The 24,852-nt window shown below is 46.4% G+C and overlaps 1 protein-coding gene across 1 annotated transcript in view; it reads left to right on the forward strand.

Moving 5' to 3' along the window:
* The window catches only part of Cdh5 (cadherin 5), a 36,500-nt gene extending 19,518 nt beyond the window's left edge, over window positions 1-16,982 (forward strand). Inside the window, exons 3-12 of the mRNA XM_051168501.1 lie at window positions 3,237-3,525; window positions 4,210-4,326; window positions 5,748-5,912; window positions 6,975-7,162; window positions 8,616-8,866; window positions 10,517-10,659; window positions 11,629-11,753; window positions 12,105-12,213; window positions 14,295-14,540; window positions 16,115-16,982. Coding sequence (XP_051024458.1) covers window positions 3,237-3,525; window positions 4,210-4,326; window positions 5,748-5,912; window positions 6,975-7,162; window positions 8,616-8,866; window positions 10,517-10,659; window positions 11,629-11,753; window positions 12,105-12,213; window positions 14,295-14,540; window positions 16,115-16,632 — 2,151 coding nt within the window. The 3' untranslated portion in view covers window positions 16,633-16,982. The remainder of the gene's footprint in view (window positions 1-3,236; window positions 3,526-4,209; window positions 4,327-5,747; window positions 5,913-6,974; window positions 7,163-8,615; window positions 8,867-10,516; window positions 10,660-11,628; window positions 11,754-12,104; window positions 12,214-14,294; window positions 14,541-16,114) is intronic.
* Window positions 16,983-24,852: the final 7,870 nt, after the last annotated feature.

The following is a 24,852-nucleotide window of genomic DNA, read 5'->3' on the forward strand; positions in this document are numbered from 1 at the left end:
GCTGGGAGCAGCCTCCCAGGGCAGCGCAGCTGTTGGCAGAAAGCTAGTTCACCCAAACCCAATGATAGTAGAAAGAGGGGAAGGGCAAAAATCTATAACCCCAGTTCAGTGGTGAGAAAATCCGAGACACTGAAATGGGAGGGTGTCCAGGGTGAGTCCTGACCAGCATTCCTCCCAACTACCAAGGTCATCAAAAGTAATACAGTTCTCAGAAGCTGTCACAACCCAAATAAGCTTTGAAAAACATCATAACTAAATGGCATCTTGGATGGGGGAACATAAATATTAGGTTTAACAAAGAAAATCTATATAAGCTCTCTATGTTAATCAATAGTGCTTCATCTGTTTTGATCCCTTTATTGTAGCATGGGACTACACTAATGTAAGGCGTGATGCTGAGGTGAAGGGAGCAGGCACCCAGGAACTCTAAGCTCTGGTATCTTAAATTTTCTTTAAGTCTAAGAAGAGTTGTAAAAACTAATGTCTATCTAAATGAAATTGGGCCAAGCGTGGCAGTGTATGCTATAATCTGGCATTCTGGAGCCTGAGGCGAGAAGATGGGGAGTTCAAGACCAGCCTGGCTTATATAGCCAGACCTTGTCAAAAAAAAAAAAAAAAAGGGAGGGAAGGAAGGAGGGAGGGAGGGAGGGAGGGAGAGAGGGAGGGAGGGAGGGAGAAAGGAAGGGAGATGTGGGGGAGAGGAAGAGAAGGAAAGAAAAGGGATTTTTAAAAAAGATATATTGGACACTCGTGACACGGGCACTGTTCACTCCATTTCCAAGTTAGTTTGCTTTCCGTCTGTGCCTTCATGCAGAGCACAGGTCCTGGTTAAGACCAGCGCCACAGCTTAATCTGGCCTTTAAACAGGGCATCAGGCTCCTCGCTCTTCTTTGTTGCCTGCTGTCGACACATGCCACAGGTTACAGACCTGGACCGAGGCCTCTTGCCTGGTCTAGCTCATTACCTGCCCCGTGTGTGCGTCGGGCCCACCTACCCCCTATACACCACACTTCCTGCTCCAGGATCTCTGCTAGTCCCACCTGCTGCCGGCCTCCCTCCTCCAATGGCCATTCAGGGAAAGGGCCTTCCCTCCATATGTCTGCTCTTTCCCCTTCCAGAATCCTCTCTGTGCTCTGCCATCTGGTTTCCAAGCCTTCCACACAGTTGTCACCCCCTGGCCCCCTCACCAAGGGCTTTAATTATTGAACAACTGCTAAGCTCTAGGGAGACTTTCTAGACCTCGTGGGATTGGTCCACACTCTTCTGGAATCTCCTTCTTCCCTGAGACTAACGTTCTTGACCTCCTGGCCACTCCCTCCGTTCTCATCCCACCTTCTTAATTACGCCTTACCGCACACCTGCACATGGGGAGGGTCTTGCTCCATCTGACCCTCAAACGCCACCCTCATGAGTTGTTGGCCTTACACTAGAAGGCTCAGTGCCGAGAGCCAGAATGGGTCCTGTGGTATCTGTGGGTTCCATAGCAGACCTGATAACCTGGTAGGCATCCAATTTCTGGTTTTTTTCAAATGGAATTCTCATTTTGGTCATTCTAGCCTCCTAGAAAAGTACTATTTTGAGCTCATATAATACTATACTCTAATACACCCAATATCCTCAGGCTATGAAAATAGAATACTCAGCACTCGGACTTTCTAACACCTTTTGACTTGCGGCTCTATCATTAGCGATTACTCTCGTTTACCTCAGGAATGTTCAGTGCAAGGTGCATGACACACACTGTTTTCCCTAAAGCTACCAGTAGCATGTGTTTAAAAGAAAGGAAAAGCACAGTGGTCTAACAAGTACAGGACATCCTGAGTTAAGCAAGGCTCACGGGGCTTCTGTTCTTCGAGTTAGACACCGTAAATTGCCAAGAAGAGGATATTTTATGCATCCTTCCAAAACCAATTTCCCCGGGACCCAGCACTCACTGTGCTGATAAATGTCTGACATCTGGCTTTTCAGGGAGAGTGCAGATGTGCAGAACTTGCCAATTTCTGTAGTGCAAATACTCAGCCTCCAAGTTGATGCCGTGACTTCCCTGAAGGCAGAGTTAGTACAAGATGTACACGGCTGTACCCCATTCAGCATTGCCACTGTGGTCACACAGAAGCCGCACTAACCTCAAGAATGTGGTAGAGTATAGGGACATGGCCTAGAAACATGAATTCTGAGTGTCTGTAATATTTGCTTCTGGCATGTTTGGATTAGTCACATTTCTAGTGCTGTGACCAAAGACTTGATAAAAGGAACTTCAGAAAGAAAGGGCTTAATTGGGCTCACAGTTTGAAGGGACTCCCCCTTCCAGCCCACCACCCACCACCACCCCCACCATCCCCATCCATCACGGGGGGTGCGGAGGAAGGAATGCCAGCAGAGGTGTCCACAGCCGGGGAAGCCGAGGGAAATGGATGCAGCTGCCTCACCTACTTTCTCCTTTTTGTTCAGTTCAGGCCCATAGGAGGATGAGACCCACATTCAGGGTGGTCCTTCTCATTTCTGTTAATGTTTGCTAGACAAATCACAACAGACAACGCATCCCCAGAGGCATGTCACCGAAGTTGGTGCTGAATGCCCAAATCCTGGGGTAACAAACCATTCATAGCAATGATTTATTTCCTTGTACATTCATATAATTTAATTTTTAACGTGACCATGTTTAACAACCAGATCACAAATATTCCACAATTCTAGCCTAGTTTTCAAAGCCATGTTCATAAAAGCCAACTCCAGTACACTGATGGCACGTATCTCATTTTTTCAGGGGGACAACAAGAGAAGCCAAGGTTTCCTGGCATTCATTTCCAAACAGGAAGCTGTACCCATTAGTGCAAATCAACCTTAGAAATCCCACTAGCTCCATGTTACAAATGAGAGAGTAACAATCAGTGTCTTCTGAGGGGGAAAAGATACTTTTTATTCTTCAATGGCAAATGTGTTGCCAGGCGCCAGGCACCATTCTACGCATTGGGCCCATCACCAAAGCGCTTACAACCGCCTGGTGAAGAGGAGCTCACTGCTGAGCAGTCAAAAGTTCTCGTTGAAAACCTCGGAGTCACACTTAGGCTCCCCACTCAGCACTACCCGTATGATCTTGTGCACATGCATGCACACAAACATCCTTACATGCATGCGCACACACAAACATACACGCTCGTGTGTGCGCCCACGCTCTCACAAATGCAAGCAGCCACACTGCCCATTCCTACCTCACGTGACCTGTTCTTTCCCAGATCATGTCCAGCATCAACAGTAAGAATGCTAAGTATGTGCTGCAAGGACCGTTTGTTGGCAAAATCTTCAGGGTCGATCCTGACACAGGAGATGTGTATGCCTTTGAGAGATTAGACCGGGAAAAGAAAACTGAGTACAACCTTACTGCCCTCATTGTGGACAAGGAGACCAACGAAAACCTAGAACAATCTTCCCACTTCATTGTCAAGGTTCATGATATAAATGACAACTGGCCTGTGTTTACACGCCAGGTATTCAACGCATCTGTGCCAGAGATGTCAGCTATGGGTATGTGCCTCATCTGCTCTCTGTCTCCTCTCCTCAACCCGAGCCTGAAAACATCTCACACATTAGCCACCTCAATGCCTAGAGCCAGGCTTCAGTAAGTTCAAGGAAGTGGTCTTAACGCTGCGTCACCCCTTTACCTGACTTCAAAATCGGTCCCTAAAGGCTAACCTCTGACCTAGTCCCAAACTAAAACCCTCACCTTAATCATCCTAATCATGTGCTGAGCACTGAGCATCAGGATAGCCTGGGCCCTCATCCTGAGCCGCAGAGAGTGCCATCACTCTAGATGTGGCCTAGGAGGTACTAGCATGACCTCATCCTGCTTCTAGAAGGTCTAGGGAAAGTGAACCCCCTCTACTCTTCTGTTCAGGATGTGTGATCAGGGCCCTGGGGCCAGACCTTGAAAAAAGGATGAGAAATGTAACCCCCACCTCTCTGGAGGCCCCTTCCCAGTCGCACATTCCCTCACTTTCAGAAAAAGCAAAACCACCTAATATCTTTCCTTCTTCATTTCTCCCACAAACAGAAAGCACCTGTTCTCTCTGGCTGGGCCTAGCATTGCTAGCACTCTGCTCTCATGATAGCCCCTCTGGCACAACAACAGAACCCCATCTGTCTACTCCCAGGGAATGGGGTGAGGGCCACAGTCATGAGCTCTCTCTCTCTCTCTCTCTGTCCCCACAGGGACCTCTGTCATCCGTGTGACTGCAGTGGATGCAGATGACCCCACCGTAGCAGGCCATGCCACTGTCATGTACCAAATCCTGAAAGGAAATGAGTACTTCTCCATTGATAATTCTGGTCTGTATGGCTAACCCTTTGGGAGAAGTAGCTATTTGGAGGGATGGGATGGGGGAGGGGGCATAAATATTACAGGTGCCAATGCAGAAGGAAGTCTAGCCCGACAGGTGTCACCAGCCACTGATCCAGGCAAGGAATGCTTAATACATATAAAGATATGGGGGAGGCGGGGTTAGGGGAGGAGGAAACAGATAACTGCCCAAAGCATGCACTCAAACACAGCAAGAAATACAGGGTCTTTTCACCCAAGCAGACATTGGGACTCAACGGAAGATTCTGGCTGGAATGTCTGTGTTCAGAGATGATTGATTTTAACCCAGCTGCTTCTCAGTCTTTCAGCCCTCAGACAAGCCAGGTCACACCTACAAACCTTCCTTTGTTCTTTGTGCAGTAGCTGTGAAGTTTGAATTAGATTATACATAGACATGGCCATGCCACATGATTTTTAGGGCCTTGTTAAGAGAAAAACTTTAGGCCAATTAAATTTCATCAAATTTAATTTCGCAAAGAACAGTTCACAAATTGGGACACCCCAGAATCTAAACAAATTCAGAGAAGCCCCAGGGCTGCCACATAGTTGGGTGATATTTATGGTGCAGGGGGAAAAAAAAAACACCAAACCACCCTGCAGTCTAGAAACAGCTCAGTTGGTTACAGCTGGGGTGTCTGCCTTATTTGAATAGCTTTAAACAGGTGGCAGGCCTATGAGCGACTGAAGCGCAGCTGCTGGGATTGGCTGAGCATCCGCCTAAGTTAAGATTTTAGTTTATTTTACATACTACTAGGTTACAGCTCATCACAGAAAGATTCAAGTCTGCAAGTACAGAAGGCTTCTCAGGCCAAATTTGGCTCAGCTCAACAGATTTAAAACACTGTAAGTACTGAATCTAGGAAGCAAGAAAGAAGGCCAGTTAGTTCAGCTAGGAACATGGGCCTTCCAGAAAGATTAGCAAATGCACAATGCAACTGATACTTCTGTGTGCACCAAGATAGACATCACTAATCCATCACAACACTCTCAGCACTAAAAGGTGCAGTCACTTCTACATATGTCAAGACAGACATTTTTAATCAAGCACAACACTCTCAGTACTAAGACACGGCACAGCCAATCATGTTTAAGTGTACCAAGGCAGACATCACTAATCAATCATAGCACTCTCACTTTGAACCTGGAGTTGGCTGCGTGGTCCTTCTCAGCATAAGGTTCTCTATGGCTAGGGACAATTTTGGACCATACATTTGGCCAGCTTTTAGCCATACACAGCAAGGCTGTGTAGTGGGCTTTTGTCCTGGGGTTCTCAGTCTCAGATATATAGTGGAGTCACCTGTATATTTCTTGAAGGATCCTATCATCCAGATTTTCCCAAGGCCCCTCAAATAACACAATTCCTGGTGGGACTTTTTTTTTTTTCTTTCAGGACTCGTTTTCACAAAGACCAAAAACTTGGACAGAGAGACACAGGCCGAGTACAAGATCGTGGTAGAAGCACGAGATGCCCAAGGTCTGCGGGGCGAGTCAGGCACGGCCACTGTGCTGATCAAGCTGGAAGACATCAATGACAACTTCCCCATCTTTACTCAATGTAAGCCCCTCCCATAGGGCCCTCAGTACAATCCAGACTCGGTGATTTGGAGGCTCTCGGAAGGTACTCCAAACCTACTTCCCCCCATCCACCAGAGTACTTCTGAAGCCAGGATATGGAGCCCCTGATCCAGCCTAACACCTTGCTCCCAAAGTCATCCAACTGTCCACTGATGAGTCCCTTTACAGACCAGATAAAAATCACACCCCAGCCGACGCCGCTACAACCTTTCAAGTCCCACTGTGAGACAGAAACAATTTTATCCAGATTCCACAGGCTCAGGAAACCTGGCCTCTGAGCCTGAAGGCCCAGCTATAAAAATCCAGAGAATACGGGTACAATTAAAGCCTGGCATAAACATACCCACAAATTGATTTTTTTCCCCCTTTAAAAACTGTCTGCCAAGAGCTTTCACCATGCCCCAAGTAAGATTGGGAAAGTAAGTCAGTGTGTTCATGGAACCCTCTAGCTATGTTGTGATCCAGGCCTCAGTTGTCCCCCCAAATTATCGAGTCCTGAAATCACTCTGTTACTTCCTGAAGGCAAGATATCTCTCTTGTCTATTGGTGTTCCAAAGTACACAATGAGCTTAGTAACTTCCTGGTGGACAGAAGAATGGACAGATGGACAGAAGACAAGGCAGGCCTCCTTGCCTTGGACCCAGAATACCATGGTCATATGTTTCTCGCCTGTTTTCTGTAGCAAAATATTACATGAAACCCAGATAGGGCAACACATGACTGCGACCCCAGCATTCAAGAGACAGGAGCAGGAGAATTGCAAGATCAAACACAGCCTGTCGACAGAGCAATCCTCTATCTCCAAAGTCCAAAGGCTAGGGTTGTAGTTCAGTGGTAGAATGTTTGCCTAGCCTGGGTAAGACCCTTGGCAAAGTCGTGTGTGTGTGTGTGTGTGTGTGTGTGTGTGTGTGTGTGTGTGTGTGTGTGTGTGAGAGAGAGAGAGAGAGAGAGAGAGAGAGAGAGAGAGAGAGAGAGAGAGAATATTAAGAGACAGTTGTCTTATTTATCTCATTAACTATTTGTGGTACCCTATGCACATCAGCCACGTACACATTTACGGTGCCAGAAGACATCCGTGTGGGCAGCCCCTTGGGATTTCTATCTGTTGAGGACCCAGATGAGCCTCAGAACCGGATGACCAAGTACAGCATCATGCAGGGCGAGTACAGGGACACCTTCACCATTGAGACAGACCCCAACCGTAACCAGGGCATCATCAAGCCCACGAAGGTACGTAGACCTGCAGTACTGAACCCATCACAGGCTGTTGAGTTCACAGCATCCAAAGGATGGGCTTGGAGACTGCTTCTGAGGCACAGGCCGTTGACAAGAATATCCTTGTACAGCTCAGAGCCGGCTGTGTGCTCATGGCGACTATAAGCCGCTGTCTCAGGCTGAGTTTTTCCAGAAATCAAGCTGAGGCAATGCTTTTGGGTGTGAAGTGTTTATTTGGGAAGCAATCCCTGGAAACCCCAGGAGTGGTGACAGGTGGTAATAAGGTAGCTACTCCTGAGATCACTGACAGACAGGCACAAGTGGGGCCTAGACCCATGAGAGAGCCACCTAGAGCACATCTCACTGTTACAAGAGAAAGGTCAGGTTATGGGATAAGCAGCCATAAACCCTGCAATGCTGACAGAGAATGCTTGTTCTAGTATCATTTCTCATGTTATGATAAAAATAACCTTGACCAAAGGTTGGTCAAACCTTGGAGAAGAAAAGGTGTACTGGGCTAACAATTCCAAGTTGAGTCCATTGTTAAGGGGACGTCACAGTGGCAGGAGCTAGGGGACAATTGGTCACATCACATCCACAGCCAAGAACAGAGAGAAACAAATGCACTTATACTTCCTGTCTGTGGCTTTGGCTCTCAGCTAGCTTTCTAGACCTAGGGAATGGTACTGCCCACAATGGGCTGGGTCTTCCTACACTAATTAACAATGGAGACTATCTCCCACAGACAAGCCCATAGGCAAGCCGATCTAGGTAATTCCTCAGTTAAGGGTCCTTTCTCTGGTGGTTCCAGGTTGTGACAAATTCACATTTAAAATCAGCGCAGTGTATTGCCCTTCCCCTACCCCAGCATTAACTCCTGGAGTCCACAGTAGTTATTAGCATATATTTGATAAAATGAGCACCTGAGGGCACAAGCACTCATGGACAGTGGCCACTGATGGCAGCAAGCAAAGTCATACTGACTGAATCCAGAAGAGGAGGGAGAGGAGCTTTCTAGAACTTTCAGGTAGAGGACTGGGAACACACACAACGCCACCAGAGTCCACAAAGCTCTCAGACAGCAGGGAAGACAGACATACAAACAACAACAAGAACAATGTAGCTGACATGTTCAGGGCTGCACAACAACGCCAGGCAGGAAGCTGTTGCCTCTATTCAGAATAGTTTCTGAGAGGGTTGTCTCTTCCTACCTGCTCACTGGCAAACGCCTATTCATTCCTCAAGATGAATAGGATGGAATTTGATAGACAGACAAACATGGGAGAAGCCTCTTGAGCAAAACCGTGAACGATACTCCCTTTGAATAGAACTCCTAGGCTCTGAACCCCGAGAGAGGAGGACTGGGGCTCTGCGTGCCCTCGGTTCTTAGAGCAGGAGTGGGTACCGAGGTGGGGACCAGTAAAATGAAATGGGCTAAAGGCAGTCTCCACACTTCCCACCCACACAGCCCCTGGATTATGAACTCATCCAGAAGTACACATTCTACATTGAGGCCACAGACCCCACCGTCAGACTCGGATACCTGAGCAGCACTGCAGGCAAAAACAAAGCCAAGATCACCATCAATGTCATGGATGTGGATGAGCCCCCGGTCTTCCAGCGACACTTCTATCACTTCCAACTGCCAGAGAACCAGAAGAAACCTCTGATTGGCACCGTGGTGGCCAAAGACCCTGACAAGGCTCAGCGCAGCATTGGGTAAGGAGGTGGTGGGCGTGAGGTGAAAATGCCATGGTGATCCTGGCAATGGATGTTCTTGTGTCTAGTGGTCTGAGATGAAGGCTCAGACGGCACTGGCTTCTCCCAACACCTCCATGGAAAGATGCTGGACTCTGCCTCTTTCCATTAACACCCTTGTCCTGCTAGCTCATGTCCTGTCCATCTGGTCTGGTCCAGGTCATCCTCTGTTCTTTGAATCCCTTTGGACCTGGGAGTCAAAGTGAGCAGTCATAAGTAGCAATGGCATATCTGAGGCCCTGTCACCAAAAATGGTTTAGTAATTTGTCTCCCAAAACACAAAGCCTGCAGAAGTGTTTTAGCTTGACGAAATTACACATATATAAAGAAGTCTGTGGTCACTCCTGCTCTCCCTGAGTTCATGGGTGAGTTCAGAGTAGCCTTCCGTTCAAGACTACACAAACGTACTGATACACTGATGCCTCGTTCATTGTTAATTATTTGTGGTTTTGCTGTCATTTTTTTTGGATCGTGTCCTGCAAGTTTCACCAATACTTGCTCTTAGTTCATTTTCCTTTGCAATAACTTCATATCATGGGCTGGATAACTTATGAACCTCAGAGATCTATTTTACCTTAATGCTGTACAGGCCTGGAGATTTCCTTCTGTCTACAAAACCTTAAATGCTTTCTAGTTAAAAGCATCACTCACACCTACGTGCTAATAACTTCACTTCAGTTCCTCCCAGACCAGGTTTCTACTTTCTATGAGGAAATCTCTTAAAGTTTTCAAGATGTATGTTTGTTTGTTTGTTTGTTTGTTTGCAGGAGCAGGACTCATCTTTGTGAATGATGTTTTTCCTAAGTTCTTATATATTTACAGATAGACAGACAGACAGATAGATTAGGTAGCGATAGATAGATAGATAGATAGATAGATAGATAGGAAATCACTCTTTGCCTTCTTATGTTAATGACTCTTGGATGTACTTGTGTACTTCTCTTCAAACGTCCCACCAATGTGTTCTAGCACTCAGCCTATGGGAACATCTGAAGTAGGTCTAATTTCCCTTTCTTCCTAAGGAATCTATTATGTTTGTTCCTGAGAGTCTGAACTCTTCAGTTTCCTCACACTGCTGGGACATTCAAAGGACTCTCAGCACACATCTCATTATTACTATATATTTTATAGTTATGCCCAAATATCGAATACATTGCTTAATCTGTAGGCTCGGGCCTTCGTCCTATCAAAAATTATTATTATATTTTGTATTGCTTCTGCTATTTTGTCATAGCTTCTCAGTAGTAGCAACTATCTTCACACACACACACACACACACACACACACACACACACACACACACACACACACTGCAGCTGAGGCATAATTGATTTTAGTGTCACCTGCTGAGTTTGAAATGTGGCTGGGTGGAGTCTCAGGTACCCCCGTACAACTGTAAGATAAGCACATCATTCTGTCCAAGCGTCATCCTGCTCCTGTGTGCGTGTGCAGGCCCACTCGCTCTGGACAGTCAGGACAAACAGTGAACACTAGAAAAGGGGTACAGGGAAGGATGCAAGGGACAAGCCCCGAAGAGCCTTCTCTGTCATGCTGAAGACTTTGCAAACAGCAAAGGACAGGGAAAGTCATGAGCTTCTCTCTCCTGGACAGATACTCCATCCGCAAGACCAGTGACAGAGGCCAGTTCTTCCGAATAACCAAACAGGGAGGCATCTATAATGAGAAAGAACTGGACAGAGAAACCCACGCCTGGTATAATCTGACTGTGGAGGCCAATGAACTGGATTCTAGAGGTGAGTGGCTCCAACTTCCAGGCCTTCTGGGCTCTTCTTTTCCCTCATTCTTTCAAAATTGACATAACATCATTTTGGACCTCTAAAGGTCCAATTCATAAGACCCTGGGGACACATGCTCTGGCTGGGGTATGTTGACCTTCTGTTCTGAATGTACTCCTTGGACCAGCGTGACATAAAGCACCCACCACCTTGTTGGGAATACAGAATAACAGAGAGCCAGCCTACACTTAATGAGAACCCCGTGTACATCACAGTTTAAGAAGCACTGTGATGAGAAAGACTGTTCAGGTGTCTCTGTGATGAGACTCACCGAAAGCTACACACAGAGTTTCTGAAGGTTTGGTCCAGAGAACAGAGAGAGAAAGGGCTAAGTATGTGCATAGACCAAATGCGGCATGATTCTTAGTGTTAAACACCCTTAGCAAACACTCTTGCGTGCAATGAAAGTTATATGTGCACCGGTTAAAGGGCCAAGAAGCAGCCCTGAACTATAGAGATCCTTAGGATCTGCAAAAACTTATGCAGGGGAGTTGTGACAATCACCCAGGCAAAAAAGTAGTCACTTTCCTCCTGCACCCAGGTTCCATGGGATCTCTGAGAGGGGACACCATTACTTAAGTAAGCACTTGATTATTTGTTCAATTGCATCATTTTTAACTGATTGTATTTGTTTGCTTGATTTACTTATTAATTTAATTACAACCTCTTACTATGCATCAAGGATGTTTAGCTCTTGAATTCACATAAGCAAATTTGCTCATCTATGAAAGTTTACCCCTACTTGTCCTCCTCCACACTCCTTCCATCCACAACACCATCCTTGACCTTTTCTCCTGAAAACAAAAACAAAAACAAAACCATGGGCTTCACCACTCAGTGGCCCAGGACTGTCCATCCAAACATCTTCCAGCCCCGGAGGCCAGCATCAGCTGGGCCCACTGTGTTAACAAGCTGTCTCCCCTGCAGGTAACCCAGTGGGAAAAGAATCCATTGTGCAGGCTTACATTGAAGTCTTGGATGAGAATGACAACCCCCCGGAACTGGCCCTGCCCTATGAACCTAAAGTGTGTGAGAATGCTGCCCAGGGCAAGGTGAGTCGGCCTCGAGTGGCGGAGGTAGAGGGAGAACAGTGTGTTTTCAGGCAGAGGACTGAGGAGAAAACCTCCCTACCCACCTAGACTGCCCCAAGTTTAAAGTAACTACATAATGACTCTGAAGAAAATGTTGTTCCCATTTTACATGTGGAAAAATGAAGGCGGTGTCTGAAGAATAGGTCAGGGACAAGTGAGTGCAGGATGGTAGAAGACAAAGTGGCCTTGGAGAGACCATTTAGGAGAGTGCCATAGGTGACAGGCAGCCATGGTCACGTCTAAACCCAGCCTTGAACCCCAAGATACCACCCCTAAACCACACTGATCACTCCCCATCTCTCACAATTCCAGCTGGTGGTACAGATCTCCGCAACAGACAAGGATGTGATGCAACCAAACACAAAGTTCAAGTTTGCCCTGAAGTCCGAGGACAGCAACTTCACCCTCATAGACAACCATGGTAAGCATCAGAGCGGTCCGTTGGCTCTTAAAAGGTCAGCAGTGTCAGTTAAGAGTCTCGAAGCACAAAAATCAAGCACTAGACCAACATGGAGTGACAGGTCTCCATAGGATCTTACAAGTTATAGGATGTTTTGTACAATTCTCACCATATACAATGTACAGTTGTGTGGTCAAGCCTTCTGCCCAGGCTTCATGGTCCATAGGGCATGGTCCGTAGGATTACCATTACCCCAGTGAGGCTTCATTGAAGAGGAAGGCAGAATGGATAACAGGGATGCAGGCAGCCAGCTCAGTCCAAACCATCCAAAAGCTTCTTTGAATACTGGGATCTCGATCTCAACAAAACTGCAACTTTTTATATCATTCCAAAGAACTCAGACTGGAAAAGGAAGCCATGAGTCCCCATCAGCACAAAGAGCTTTTGTTGCCAGTTAAGCTAGAACAGATACCTGCCAGAGAGTGGGCCCTGAACGGGGGATCTGGTCCACTAATCACAGCATAGCACAGTATATCTCTTTAGCCAATCAAGGCTCAGAGAGTCTTTTGAGGTCAGTAGTTGCCAGTCAGAGCTCTGAAGATCCACTTGGTAAGCTGATTTAATTCCATGGGGAAGTGGCCAGGCTTCCATGGCCTCTATTTCCACAGCCTCTGCAACTTTCTAAGAAAAAAATAACACCCTTCAGGATGAATATAGCAACGGTTCACCCAAACATGGAAAGAGAGCTCCCTGTCCCTAACTGATAACACCATGAGGGCCCCATACCGAAATAGCCCATTGTCATCTTTCGGAAAAAACTAGGGAAGAGGGTCCCTGAGAGTAAGGGGCAGATACAGGGGATCAGCCACAGACGCATCCAGCCAGCTGAACACCATGGCCTACAGAATGAGGACGGTAGCCATGCTATGCTGATAGTTAGTGACACAACTCAACACTCAGAAAACAACATTACAAAAATACCTGTTGCCCCATTCCCAATGCATACCTCAAGTGAGCTAAGTAGAATTGGGGTCCTACAGCAAAATAGAAAGTTACCCCCAAATAAACATCCCATGCGCAAGAGGAGGCAAGTCTATTGGTCTCAGAGTCATTTGCATACAAATGTTCTAAGTAGCAGAGTCTATCCTTTCTCCCATCATGTGTCAGTGGCCTGTCATTTGTTCTCAGTTATAATAGCCTTAAAACTGAAAGGTAATTATGAATAACAATGTGAAATCAGCTTTTATTTTAAATTCTTGGCTTTTGACTGGTCTTGTATGTGCCCACCCCATGCGCCTAAGTCCTCCAATAACCTCCCAGGAACCTACAAAAGGCAGATTAGCTGTCCTTTGCCCATGGCCACTGAATAGCAGCAGTAGCAGCTCTGTGTGTGTGTGTGTGTGTGTGTGTGTGTGTGTCTGTGTGTCTGTGTGTCTGTGTGTGCATGCATGCATGCACGTGCATACAATGGGAAAAGGGGGGCCTGAAAATCAAGCTGTTCAAAAAGCTCCCCAGAGGATGGAGGATCCTTCTGCACAGTAAACCAATGGTTGGCTCCAAGGACGGGGGATATTGACACAGAAACTGGTTCTCAGCTTCAGAATGCCCAGGGACATCCTCTCCCAGTGGCAAATGTAATCTGCAGGTGCCACTAGAGACTCAGGCTTGTGTTTACCGTTATAAACTTCCTTTGCAATGATTCAGAGGCAGCACAAAAAAGTTAGCCCGGTGCTCGAAGAAAAAGTGTTCTTTCCCCAATTTTATTTTTGTGAGAGCTTGAAACAATACAGCAATGAGTTAAGCAAAAGAGAAAAGCTCCTGTTGTTGAGATGAGATTGGAGAAGAGAGCATGTGACCATCGTCCACATAAACAGAAAACTGGGGTTTTATATGCTGGCTGAGCCATTCTTTCAGGCTGGGTCAAAGCACCTGCCAAAACTACATCCTCTGCAAAGCGGCAGGCCTGTGCTCAAGGGGCTGAAACTTGAGGCGGGGGAGCAAAGAAGGCAGTGAAATCCCATAGGATAAGGCAGCCTCTCCCCAGGAGACAGGAGGGCAGATGTTCCTGACAGAGCCTCACTTTGCCGTCTTGACGTTTGCAGACAACACGGCCAACATCACAGTCAAGTATGGGCAGTTTGATCGGGAGAATACCAAGTTCCACTACCTACCCGTGCTCATCTCAGACAATGGCATGCCCAGCCTGACCGGAACCGGCACGCTAACAGTGGCTGTGTGCAAATGCAACGAACAAGGCGAGTTCACCTTCTGTGAGGAGATGGCCGCCCAGGCGGGCATCAGCATCCAGGCGCTGGTGGCCATCTTTCTCTGCATCCTCACCATCACAGGTCAGTGTCTCACGGGGCAAGGAGGAGACATTGAGAGGGCTTCACAGAAGACGCAGGGTCCCAGCCCAGTCCTGTACCACTCTGGACCTCACAGTTCCTTGTATAGGCCACAAAGATATAAATGTAGAACTCCGCCAACCTGGTGCTTAAGGGGCCAGGGGAAAGGAAAGATGAGATATAGGGCCATTCTTCAAGCTAACTCCAATTCAAAATAACCTGGCACCAAGGCTGGAGCTCGGTGGTAGAGCACATATGAGCACGTGTCAGGCACAAGGTTTAATGTCCACCATTTCAAAAAGAATAAGAATGTACACTTGACATTCATTCACTTGCTACATACATTTTGAGTGCATACTATATTCTGGGTGTTGTTTCAGGCATTGATATACATTAAAACTATTGTTTATTTATTTATTTTATTCATTTATTTTGAGACAAAGTCTCAGTGGATATCCCTGGCTGGCCTGGAACTCACTATATATGGAGCAGGCTGACCTACACTCTTTTGCCTTTGCCTCTGGAGTGTCGGGATTAAAGGTGTGCACCACCACTTCTGGCTTTAATTGTTTCTAAAATTCCTTTAGATTGGAAAATTTTCAGACTTTTAACTTGGAATTTTACCAGGGGGTTTCTTTGCTTTTATAGAATTCTTCCAGCTTTAGTTTTTCTTTTGGGTTGTTTTGTTTTGGTTCCTTTTTTGTTTGTTTTGTTTTGTGTGGGGAGGGTTGTTTTTTAGTTTTTTGGTTTGGGGTTTTTTGTTTGTTTGTTTGTTTGTTTTGAGCCTTGTCACTTTCAGGGTGACTTTAGGTTTCACCTAGGTTTCACTTTCCCATGAAACAAACCTCAGACAAAGATTTGTGAAGGGCCGTGTTAGCCAGCCTCATGCCCATGGGGCACCAGGAAGCTTGGTGCCTCACAGAGCCCTCTTCTCCAGTCCACTCAGTTGAGGATTGAAGGCTCCTTCCAGAAAGTACTTTCTCTATGCTGTACCAGCCCCATGCAGTGCTAGGATGCAAGAGGCACAGGCAGCCTCTGCTCCAGGCCTCTACACTTCCCACTGTGTCCATTTCCCGGAACCTCTGGGCCAGAGACTTTAGAGACAGGATTCCTTTTCATAAGTAATAATTAATAAGAAGGATGGAAGCATTAATATCACCCACAGAATCTCATCATCACCTTCTTTCTCAAATACCAGTTTTGCCGAGCAGTCACTATATCCACTTTGCAGACAGGAAAAGTGAGGCTGAGGGAGGGGTTTCATTAGGCCATCCTTACTTTATGTATGTTACAGATTAGTAACTAACTCAAGGCTAGAAACAATGAGGAGCTCTCTGACACAGCTCAGGCTTCTGGGGGATCTTCCCACAGCCACCCCCCTCCCCCACAGTCTTCAGCAGGGTCCATGTTATGTCACTGACTTAAACTTTGCGCCAAACCAAGTCTGTGTTTGCCCAGGAATGGTAATGGCCCTGGGAATCTGGGCTGGCCCCAGGAATTTGTAGGAAGGAGGGGTTAGGAGCACCCCGCCCGGGAACCCTATCTGACCCACATCTGTTGCTCTGACTTGCTGGCAGTGATCACCCTCCTCATCTTCCTGCGGAGGCGGCTCCGAAAGCAGGCACACGCACATAGCAAAAGCGCCCTTGAGATTCACGAGCAGTTGGTCACCTACGACGAGGAGGGCGGTGGCGAGATGGACACTACCAGCTACGATGTGTCAGTGCTTAATTCGGTGCGCAACGGGTCCACCAAGCCCCTGCGGTCCACGATGGATGCCGTACCAGCAGTGTACACGCAGGTGCAGAAGCCACCACGGCTAGCTCCAGGAGCACACAGCGGACCCAGCGAGATGGCCACCATGATCGAGGTGAAGAAAGATGAGGCAGACAATGACAGCGGTGGCCCCCCCTATGACACACTGCACATCTACGGCTACGAGGGCGCAGAGTCCATCGCAGAGTCACTCAGCTCCCTGACCACCAATTCCTCCGATTCTGAAATCGACTATGACTTCCTTAACGACTGGGGACCCAGGTTCAAGATGCTGGCGGAGCTTTATGGCTCGGATCCCCGGGAAGAGCTTATCATCTAGGGTTTCCGGTCTTTGGGCCAGGAGATCCAAACTCATTGCAGCTGGGATCAGACACCTGACACACTTTCCCTGATTTCCGAGGAGTGGCACAGACCCTCCAGCCCAGCACCCCTTCCTTGTGGCTACCAAAGACCTTTCCATCCTCCGGGTAGCAAATTCCAAGTCCCTTAAATATCCAGAGATAGAGACATGTTTTGTTGATGGCCACTCCAAATACTGCGAAAGTGAGGCTCGTGTTCTGTCTTTGGGCACCCACCCACATACACACTCCCAATCTATCCCAGACTTCCATTCCTTCAAAACTGCCAAGCAAACCTGCCTATGCTGAACTTTGAGGAGTCTTCCCCAGGGGTCCCCAGGGGTCCCCAGGAAGCCCTGGTAGAGACTCTAAAACCCAGTCCCGAGGAAGGTTGTAACTGATCTATCATGCCTGGTCTCAGGAGCCTCCCTCAAGCCTATCCAGGGCCCAGCTACTCCCCCAGCCCCTCCCCCAGGCCAGGCTAGGGAGGAAGCAGACTGTCAGCAGCTCCTGACCTTGAGTCCTGAGGTGATCCCACAGGCCCCATTAACTGCTTTTCTAAGCAATGGTCCATTCCATCAACTTCAGGGAAATGTCTCGTTGAATTTGAAGCAACTGTGAATTCACCCCGGAAGGACAATGGGGACCATAGGTGACAGGTCATAGAGCAAGGATAGCCTCCAATCCATTCACCACAAAGATCCCAGAAGAGCTAAGAAACCCATGTGACACTCAACCCTGCCTGGGTTGCCCGTGGGAGGCAGCTGCTTTGCCAGGTCACTCATGCTCCCGTTTATTTCTCTTGCTGTCTGCTTATCTCTTGGAGGCACCCAAGAGGCAAACTCAGCAAGCCTGGCCATTGCCCCAAATCAAATGTAACTGCATCACAGAGCCACTAAGCCATTAGCCTTTTCTCCTAGTTGCCACATCTCAGGGAATGACCCTCCACCAGGACCCCTTGCAGAACGCAAGGCCTCTGCCCTTTCCAAGAGCAGCGGCACCTCTGCACCTCTAATCCCTTGGAGGGATTAGAGTAACTTCCCACTGGGGCCATAGCTGGAGGAGAGGACATCCAGACACAAAGAGGTCCAGGCAAGGCAGAAAGATGCCATCTGCTTGCTCACCCTCCATTGTGAACCCCTCCCCCAACAAGGCCTCTCTGCCTGGGGTGGGGGTATTGTAAATAGCACCGACAATTGCTTAACCAATAATTAGTTTTCTCTTAATTTTATTTTACTAATGATACTTACAAGTTTCTAGTCTCACAAACATAGAATAAAGTTTTTTTGTTTTGGGGGGATTTGTTTGTTTTTTGGGGGTATAATAAGCAGGTTGTTATTTAGGTTAACAATTTTAATTTGGTTTTTTTTTTTTAGTTGAATAAACAATTCCTGTTAAGTTTTTATTTCTTTTTGTAGTAATTACTGTATGGATAATGACTATATATTAGTCACCCTGGTGCATGAGATGTTCTATACCTTTTTATCTCTAAATAAAGACATCTTGAAATTTGTCTTTTTCTAGAGCTGATAGAGCTTATATTAAATGCGTACACAAGCATGCGTGCAAATGCTCACACAGTTGCATACACATATAAAACTGCTACCATCCTCACCAGAGGAGAAGGGGACACCAAGAAAGTGAATTAGAGGACTAGAGAAATGTCTCATTGGCTACGTGTGTTTACTGAGAAGACCTGAGTACAATTCCCAGCACCCATGTAACTCTAGCTCCAGGGCATCTGATGCCCTCTTCCGGAATTGGAGGGCACCTGCACTTGTGTGCATGTACACACATAATTAAAAATAAGCCTATTCTTTTAAAAAAAAGAAAATTAGTTGTGACAGAAAATAAGGGAGATCCAGTTTAGCCTTCTATGCATTCAGCCCACCCCCACCGCCCATCAGAGCTGGGCAGTGCTGCAGCACCGTTTGCAATCAGCAAAGAAGCAGGTTCTTTTCCTGGGCAGATGCATAGCCCTGTGCACATGGGGTATCTCGGTTCCACAGAATATGCCTGCTCTTTTCAAACCCCTTTGCAGAAAAGCTTCCTCCTCAACTTGCCCTCTATGAAGGTTTGGCCAGTTCCTCAAAAGCTCTGGCTGAGACATAGTTCTGTGTTAAACAGTCGGTGGGGATGGTTTCCAACAAGCTCAGACGTGGAAAGGCTTTTTTCTTTTCTTTCTTTCTTTCTTTTTTTTTTTTTTTTTTTAAGGCTGTTTTTGAGTTTCTCCAAATCAAGTCAAATGAACAAGGCCTTGAAGGAGAAGTTGTCTGGAGAACAGCCAGGTAGCTCAGACTTTGGAGATGCAGAGCCCAGGGCTGCTCTTTCAGTGGCTGACCGTTCTCTTCAATGGTGGTGCTCTTGGACACAGGGCTCCAAGGTCCAGGGAGCAGGAGATAGAACTATGGCCAAGTTACAATGCCACGAAGTTTACCAAACTTTGAAAAAAATTTAGTCTTCTTGTTTGTTTTATTTGACTAGATGCTCCTTGTTTGTTATGAGGTTGCCGTTTACTTCCAGGGTGCCAATAGGAGCGGTAGTCTGCATCCTGCTGTCCTGTGCTGTTACTTCCTCGGGGTCAGTGTTCCTACCTGACTGGACGGGGCCTCTGCTCTAAACCCTCATAAGGCCGAGAGCTCATTTTGAGGCCCCTGGCTTTTAGTGGACACCATGCTAGGGTAGAAACTCAATGCTTTCAGGAAACAGACTGCCTGTTCCAGGGGCCCTAGGCTCCCAGGCTGAGCAGAGAGGAGAGCTGTTTCAGCCCCACTACTCTGGACTAAATCCCGGCAGCCCTGTGACCTTGATTTCACATAAGACCAAGGTGAGAGCCAGAGCTCACGGTACGAAGGCCCAGCGCCACACAAGAGACAGAGCTGAAGCTAGAACCTGCCTCTGGTTCCCAGAAAGTTATGGCTGGGTAAGAGGCTTCTTTCCCATCTAGGAGCTGGAGGCTGTGCCAGGAAGCAGCCACGCTCCAGCCATTGGAAAATCAAGACATTCCCACTAGGGGGCGCGCTGCATTTACAAATGTTTGGTCCTAACCAGTGTCCCAATCCCTGGCTCCCTAGCACAGATGGCAAGGCCCTAGGAGTTCCTTTCTTTGACAGAGAAGTTGTATTTCAAAGAATGAACTCCAGGTCTAGCAGAACAACCTCAATAAGCCATTATCTGGAAAATTGGGGACCCACTCCGACACCCTGTCTAGAGCTAGAGTACTTGCAGCTTCCTATAACCCAATGTCCTTGAGATTATGAGTATCACCTTGCACCCTATCACCCCTCTTTACCCCATCACCCCTCCTCCACCCTGGGGGAACATGTTTCAGTGTTCTCCCACCCAACTCTAACTTACTCTCTCTCTTTCTGTGTGTGTGTGTGTGTGTGTGTGTGTGTGTGTGTGTCTGTGTCTGTGTGTCTATGTCTGTGTCCATGTCCGTGTCCGTGTCTGTGTGTCTGTGTGTCTGTGTGTCCGTGTCCGTGTGTCTGTGTGTCTGTGTATCCATGTGTCCGTGTCTGTGTGTCCGTGTCTGTGTCTGTGTTTCTGTGCGTCCGTGTGTCTGTGTATCTGTGTGTCTGTGTGTCTGTGTGTCCGTGTCTGTGTGTCCGTGCCCATGTCTGTGTCCGTGTCCATGTCTGTGTCCGTGTCCGTGTCTGTGTGTCTGTGTGTCTGTGTGTCTGTGTATCCGTGTCCGTGTGTCTGTGTGTCCGTGTGTCTGTGTTTCCGTGTGTCTGTGTGTCCGTGTGTCTGTGTGTCCGTGTGTCTGTGTGTCCGTGTCCGTGTCCGTGTGTCTGTGTGTCCATGTGTCTGTGTGTCTGTGTGTCCGTGTCTGTGTGTCCGTGTCCGTGTCTGTGTCCGTGTCTGTGTCTTCCCCCTCTAGTCTGGAGGGTTCCATTGGGTCCCAAACCAGTAAGTCCTTATATGTCCTGCTTCCATGACCTCTCAGATCAAAATCCCTTACAACTCCTGCTGTTCTGTAGGTGACACATGGAGATGTTGACTCCCACAACCAAAGCCCCAAGCAATGTAGTAAGCGTCCCTTCCAAGGCTCAGCCCAAGAGCTGTACCTCCTTTAATATTAAATGCAGCACCATTTACAAAGCAAAACTGGAAGCAGTCAATGTCCAACACAGAGCGGTTGGTTATGTAGACTGTGACAGAACCTTAAAACCCAAGTGAGCAGAGGCAGGTGAGCTGAACAGGCAGTTAAAAGTACTTGTTGCTGGATTTGGTTCCCAACACCCATATGGCAGCTCACCATCATCTGTAACTTTAGTTCCGGGAGCTCTGACATCTTCAGGTACACACAATGTTGCACACGTATACACGTGGGGCAAACATTCATACACATAAGATAAAATAAGTCTTTAACAAAACAAACAAACAAACAAACAAACCTAGCAGCTGTTACAACTCAGGAGGTGAGCTTAAACTGATGTCAAAATTAAGTATCCTACACTCAGGTCCCAGTGTCTTTCTGGTAAACACTCACCCCCGGGTTAAGAGACTCTGAGTGATTGCCAGGTTTTCTATAGTCAACACACAGTCTTAGAAACATGTTTCATGTTCGTCTGTAAAGTAACTGCAAAAACGGTGAGTTGATCTGTCTTTCTCCATTGATTTTTAAATATTGATAAGAGTGTTTTAAAGCAATTTTTCTGACTTCGCCACTGATGCAACAGAGTTTTTAAAGTAGACCAAATTGTGTGGGCTTTGTTTTTGTTTTGGAAGGATAGAAAGGGGGTTAGATGGTTATTTGTTTGCTTTCTTTTGGTTTGGTATTGAGACAAGATCTCACCAAGTAGCCCAGGCACACATTTTTGAACCTCTAGCCTTGGCCTCCCTTGTGAGTACTGGTGTCACAAGTGTACCCTGCTGTTGTCTGCTTCTGAGCTGTTTTTGAAGTTAATGCTTTTGACCCCAGAAATATTCTTCCTGGAGGATGAACTTCTTTACTTCTGAAAATTTCTTTGTCTATGGGGCTTCAATCTATTTACCTCCGGAGTTCGTTATCCCCTGAATTTCCAGCAATTTCCAGGGTCTATGGGAGGAGAAAGCTGGTTCTCCAAACTGGCAATACCCCTCACCCCAAATAATTCTGTGATACATAAAATGCCGAATGTTCCTCTTTTTCTGGGATATAAAAGGAAAAAAATGGCGTTGAGTCTTCCTCGGCCTATTAAGAGACCATCCAGGGTGTCTGAGAAGTCTGTGGATACACCAGCTTTTGGGGACTTTATGGCACTTTTCACAGTCCTTTCACAGCCTGGACTTGGATGCAGCTAACTTACAATGCTCCTGAGTCTTGGTTCCTGGGGGTAGGAGTGGGGGTATGGTTTACACAGTAGCCTGGAAGCTGTGCAGACCAAGAGGGTTGGTTTGTTTGCTTACTTGCATCTTTTACCCCCATTTATTTATTTACTTTTTTTTGTTTTGTTTTGTTTTGTTTTTACGAGACCTGTGTAGCCTTGGCTGTCCTACACTCACTTTGTAGACCAGGCTGGCCTCGAACTCGAGCAATCTGCCTGCTTCCCAGTGCTGATTTAATCATTTCACAACCTAATTGCAGCCCCTCCCCCCTCTCCTCCCAGTCCCACCCTTATACCCCATTGCCCCTCCCTCCTCCTCCTCTTCTCAGGCAAGGAGAAGTCCCTCATGGGTCCTAACCCACCCTGGCACACCAAGTCAAATCAGGGTTAAGAGCATTCTCTTCCACTGAGGCCAGACAAGACATCCCAGCTAGGGGAAAAGGGGCCCAAAGGGAGGCAACAGAGTCAGAGACTAGCCCTACTGCCATTGTATGCGGGACCCACTATTGACCAAGCTGCACATCTGCTACACATGTGTAGAAGGCCTAGGTTCAGCCCATGCATGCTTTAGGCTGGCTGTTTTCACATGAGGCTTTAACACGGCATGTGTGTCTTCACAAAGAAAACAAACAACATCCGAACTGAGAGAAAGAGCTGCCTCTGAACAGTGTGACCTATAGGTACATAGCTCTGGGTGGTGATTAGTAAAGTACCGCCTAGGGCGCCACACACCCCAGCTCAGGTTATCTGTAGCTGGGCCAGCAAAAGTTCATTCTCTGGGCAAACCAGATGCAGCTGTGCAAGGTGACAAAACTCTTCCTGGTTTGACAGGACTTTTCCTCGTTTTAGCTCCAAAGCCTGTGTCTGAAGAATGCCTCGGCCCCAGGCCAGGTGAACTGGTAGATCTGGTTACCTCAGAAGTAAGCAGGTTCAAATGCGAGTCAGTGAACTCCTCAGCCACTAGCAGAGGTATTTCCCAATCTCCCCAAGCCACGGATTCCTAGACTATAAATAAGATGCCTGTTATTCATAAACTTGGAGTTTTGACGATGTCTCATTTTTCTTGGATGTTTCTGGCGACTGAAAAAAAAATTTTTTTTTTGGACTTACCGTTTTCTTTGACGAAGGCATCCATGTCTTCTGCCTTGTCTTTAGTGCCTGAGATTCTCCACTCTGTCTCCTCCAGGTTCAGGAGGCTTACCTCGGAGGTTTTTGACTCATGAGCTGGGCCCCCACATATTAAATCATCCTCCCCACTGTCTTCCAAGTGCCTACTTAGATGGCCCATCAAGCCCTGCTTAGAGTGTCCAACTGCTTTCATAGTCCAATGTCCCCAGATCTCCATATTCCCCCAACAAACAACAGGGACAGGGCTGTCACAGCAATTCTTCAGTCCCTGGTACCAACTTTTGTCTTAATCACTGTTCTATTGCTATGAAGAGACATCACAACCAAGGCAACTCTTATTTTAAAAAGCATTTAATTGGGGCTTGCTTACAGTTTTAAAAGCCATATAAGCAGTATAAATAGACCTATATCCCTTAGTGATACAGAAGCAGTAATTAAAAAAAAAACTAACAGACAAAAAGTCCGGGGCCAGCCAGATGGATTCAGTGCCGATTTCTACCATATCTTCAAAGAAGCATTAACATCAATACTCCCCAAATTATTCCACAAAATAAAAACATTGTCTAATTATTTTTACAAGGCCACAATTACCCCAAGGCCTAAACCACACAACAATTCAACAATGAAAGAAAATTAGAAATTTCCCTCATAAACACAGATGCAAAAATCTCAGCAAAATATTTTCAAACTGAATCTAAGAACAGATCAAAAAGTTTATCTACCATGATTAAGTAGGCTTCATCCCAGAGAGGTAAGGATGGCTCATTCAATATATGGAAACTCATAAATATAATCTACCATATAAACAGACTGAAAGACAAAAATCACACGATCATCTCATTAGACACAAAAAAGCCTTTGACAAAAATCCAGCACCCCTTCATGATAAAACTGGAAAGACTAGGGATACAAGAGACATATCTCAACATAATAAAGGCAATTTACAGCAAGCCCACAGCCAACATCAACCTAAACAGAAAGAAATTCAAAGTACGTCCACTAAAATCGGTAACAAGACAAGGCTGTCCACTCTCCCCATACCTATTCAATAAGGTACTTGAAGTCTTAGCTAGAGCAATGAGAAAACTGAAGGAGATCAAGGGAATACAAATAGAAAGAAAAGAAGTCAAATTACCTTTATTTGCACGTAATGTGATTGTATATATCAATGACCCTAAAAACTCCCCCAGGAAATTTCAACAGCTGTTTAGCATTTTCAGTGAAAATATCAGGATATGAAATTGACACACACAAGTAGCCCTCCCACATACCAATAACAAATAGTCTAAGAAATAAATCATAGAAAAATATCTTTCACAATAGCTTAAAAAATATTGGAGTAACTCTCACCAAACAACTGAAAGATTTGAATGATAAAAACTTTAAGATATTGAAGAAAAAAAAACTGAAAAAGATATCAGAAGATGGAAAAATCTCCCATGTTTAAAAAAATAACAAAGATAGGACAGCTAAAACAATCCTGGATAATAAAAGAACTATTGGAGGTATCACCATCCCAAATCTCAAATTGTACTACAGAGGTACAGTAATTTTTAAAAGTACGGTATTAGCATAAAAACAGATGTGTTCATCAATGGAATTGAAGACCCAGACATAAATCCACACCTATGGACATCTGATCTCTCATAAAGAAGCTAGAAATATACATTAGGAAAAAGACAGCATCTTCAACAAATAGTACTGTTCAAACTGGATGTTGGCTACATGTAGAAGAATGCAAATAGACCCATATTTATCATC

The sequence above is a fragment of the Acomys russatus genome, chromosome 26 (genome assembly GCF_903995435.1).
Source record: "Acomys russatus chromosome 26, mAcoRus1.1, whole genome shotgun sequence".
NCBI classification, from domain to species: Eukaryota; Metazoa; Chordata; class Mammalia; order Rodentia; family Muridae; genus Acomys; species Acomys russatus.